The 3,470-nt window shown below is 46.5% G+C and overlaps 1 protein-coding gene across 1 annotated transcript in view; it reads right to left on the minus strand.

The window, feature by feature from the left end:
* Positions 1-3,470, minus strand: part of Slc22a20 (solute carrier family 22, member 20) — a 25,866-nt gene that overhangs the window by 12,089 nt on the left and 10,307 nt on the right. The window contains exon 6 of the mRNA XM_005384507.2: positions 3,141-3,256. Coding sequence (XP_005384564.1) covers positions 3,141-3,256 — 116 coding nt within the window. The remainder of the gene's footprint in view (positions 1-3,140; positions 3,257-3,470) is intronic.

Here is a 3,470-nt window from a genome sequence, read left to right on the forward strand (position 1 = left end):
CCCCTTCCTCTCTCCCTTGTATATAGAATGGACTCACTTTCAAGTAATAGAATATGGAAAGAGGACATTAACTTTACAGTGAAGAAACAGAGTAGTTATCACCTTAAGCAAGTGATTAAGCTTAATATGCTCAGGAACAAGCCAGGCATGGTGATGTACCCCTGTAATCCCAGCACTCAGGAGGCTGAGGCAGGAGGATCACTGCAAGTTTGAGGCCAGCCTGGGCTACAAAGTGAGCTCAAAGCCAGCCTGAACTATATAGCGAGACCCTGTCTCAAAAAGACCAAAAAAAAGAAGAGAGAGAGATAATATAAGGGAAACCTGGGTGGTGGATGTATAGGAAGTGTCTGTATTATGTTTGCAATTTTTCTTTCAGTATACATTTATTGCAAAATAAGAATTTTATAAAAAGGAGAAAGTATAAACTAGAAGGTGTTTACAAAACCCAATATACAAAAAAACTATATCTAGAAAAATATAATCCTATAAGGCAATAAAGGAAAAATATAACCTAAAAGAAAAATTTGGCAGAAGTCTTAGATAAGCATTTTGTAAAAGGAGACATCCAAAATGCTAAGTGTATGAAACTATTTCTACACGCACTAGGCAGCAGAAAAATGTGAATTAAAATTATAGTATGACATCACTACATGCTCATGATAATGGCTAAAATGTAAATGAAAGATAATACGTGGCTGGGCATGTGGCACAGCTGGAGCTCTCATGCTGGCATGTTCACTGCCAACAGCAGTGTAAATTAGTGCAACCACTTTGGAAATTAGCATGCTTCTCTCTGCTACAGAGATGCATACCCACACCTCAGGGTCCAGAGATTTCAATCCTTGGTATATATCCAACAGAAATACATTGTATTTCTTTTTTTTTTTTTTTTTGGTACTGGGAATCAAACTCAGAACCTTGCACTTGCCAGGCAGGTGCTTGTGCCACTGAGCTACATCCCTGACCCCCAGTGCATGTGTATTTTCACCAAAAGAAATGTACAAGAAGCTGGGTATGGTGGTGCATATCTGTAATCGTGGTACTCAGGAGGCTGAGGCAGTAGAATTTATGGGTTTGAGGCCAGCCTGGGCTACACAGTGAGCTCAAGGCCAGTCTAAACTACATAGTAAGACCCTGTCTCAAAACAAAATAAAACAAAACAAAACAAAACAAAACAAACAAACAAACAAAAATATATAAGAATGCTTACAGCAATACTATTCTAATAGCCCAAACTGGGAAGAACTCAAATTTCTTTTTTGTTTTGTTTTGTTTTGTTTTGTTTTTTTGGTACCAGGAATCAAACTCACAACCTTGCACTTGCCAGGCAGGCACTGTGCCGCTGAGCTAAATCCCCAGCCCCAAGACCCCAAATTTCTGTCAATAGTAAAAGGGGTGAAGTTTCTCTAGTAGTTTCCTGTTTCTGTTGTAACAAATTACCACAAATTAGCCAGGCATGGTGGCACATGCCTATAATCCTAGCATTTGAGAGGCTGAGGCAGGAGGATTGCAGCGATTTTGAGGCTACCCTGGGTTACATAGTTCAAAGTCAGCCTGAACTGCATAGCCTGTCTCAAAAAGCAAAAAACAAAACCAAACAAACAACAACAACAAAAACAGCCATGACTGGGGAGAGGGGCGTGTGTTAATTCTGCTGTGTGCAAACTGAACCAAATCATGCTAGGCTGGGGCAGCTGCTAGCAGGGCAGGGGTTTTGAACCCACGTGGACCCGCTCCCACAAGCCAGTCACCCCACCTGCCGGCAGGGTCGCTGGTTGTTCCCACGTCCCTTGTTACCACAAATGAACCTTACTCTTTCCAGACAGATCCAAGAAAAAAATTTTCAATCTCATTTGCAACTCAAAACCTGTTCTTCCTACTGGAAAGACAAAGGTAAAGAAGGAGCTAGGTGCAGAGGGTAAGCCCAGGCCAGCACAGGCCACTGCGGGTTGTCCCTTCTCCTGCTACCCAGAGCTGCCTTGCAGGTGACCCTGGTGGGTAGAACCTCTCTCAGTGCCTAAGGTAGGGGACCGTCCCTTATCCCCAACCCAAACACAAACTAGACAACAGAGGCAGGTGTTTGTACCAAACACCTTCTGGGGCTACGTAACTGCTTCATTTGTGCACCTTAGCTTTTCTCTTTCTTTTTTTTTAGCGGGGAGGGGAAGCGGGTGTTGTAGCACAGGCTGGCCTCAAACTCACAATCTTCCTGCCTCAGCCTCCCAAATGCTGGGATTACAAGCGTGCACCATCACTACATTCATTCACCTTAACTTCTGATCCTCACCAGCACCTTGAAGGCCAGTATAGAAGTGAGAAACTATGCCGGGTGTGGTGGCATAAGCCTGTGATCCCAGCACTCGGCAGGCTGAGGCAGAAGGATTACAGTGAGTTTGAGGCCAGCCTGGGCTACATAGTGAGTTCAAGGGTGACCTGAACTACATACCAAAACAAAACAAAACAAAAAAATAAAAGTACAAACAGGTCCCATGGGTCTGACTGGCTGGAGGTCACAGGAGCAGTCTGGCCTCAGTTCAGCAGGTAGCTACTAAAAGAGTGCTGGGGTCAGCACCAGAGAATGACAATAATTAATAGCTTGCTTCCTTGCTTCATAAATATCAATGCCAGTGAGCTAAGTGTCCAGCGGAGAGAAACTCAGCTGGTCATTTTGCACCAGCCCTGCTGGTGTCTACTAGCATTCAGTGCTAAGGCACTGGGGCTGCTTTTGCATTTACAGCCATTCCACACCTTTATGCTTAGGAACCTGTCAGGAATTCCTCTCTGACAACATTAAAAGCCCCCTAATATCACCTGCTGCTAGGATACTTGTCATGTGCGTGGACATTGTCGTTTCCCTTTGTTCCCTTCTGGACCCAGAAGTGTTTTTTCAGAGTGGACACATTCACGGGCCCATAGGATAAGACTGTAGCCTGGGTATTTTCTTTGCACCCCGCCCAGGTGAGACCTGCGGCCCTGGCTAGGTCAGCGCCTCATCTCATGGTCACCACATCTCAGAGGAGCTCGGGCTGAGAGGGATTCACAAGTCTCCCCTGCTCATGGCACGGGGACAGAGTTTGACAGTGGGGGCAGAAGTCACGCCCCCACCAAGTCAAAGGCTAGGGCCTGGGCCCATCACCTACCAGACCACCATGAGACAGCAGGTGACCTTGCGGACGGCTGGGCTTCGGAAGAGGTCCAAGATGGAGTTGGAGGTGCGGACACTCGCAAACTCGCTCTGGATGTAGGAGCGCACCACCTGGTGAGCAGTGTCTGATCAGGGGCAGGGAGGGAGCTGAGGCCCATATCTATGCCGGAACCAGAACCAGAATGGCCTCTTCCAGGCACAGAGAGCTGAAGATGTGCTCCCAGCCCAAATGGCTAGCCCAGCCCCAGTCTCCTATTCATCTGGGGACTGAGGGCTCTCAGCAAGCTGTGTCCAGGGCTTTGTGATGTCTTGGAGGTTCCACATG

Source organism: Chinchilla lanigera, unplaced genomic scaffold (assembly GCF_000276665.1).
Source record: "Chinchilla lanigera isolate Chin_1 unplaced genomic scaffold, ChiLan1.0 scaffold00021, whole genome shotgun sequence".
Taxonomy (NCBI): Eukaryota; Metazoa; Chordata; class Mammalia; order Rodentia; family Chinchillidae; genus Chinchilla; species Chinchilla lanigera.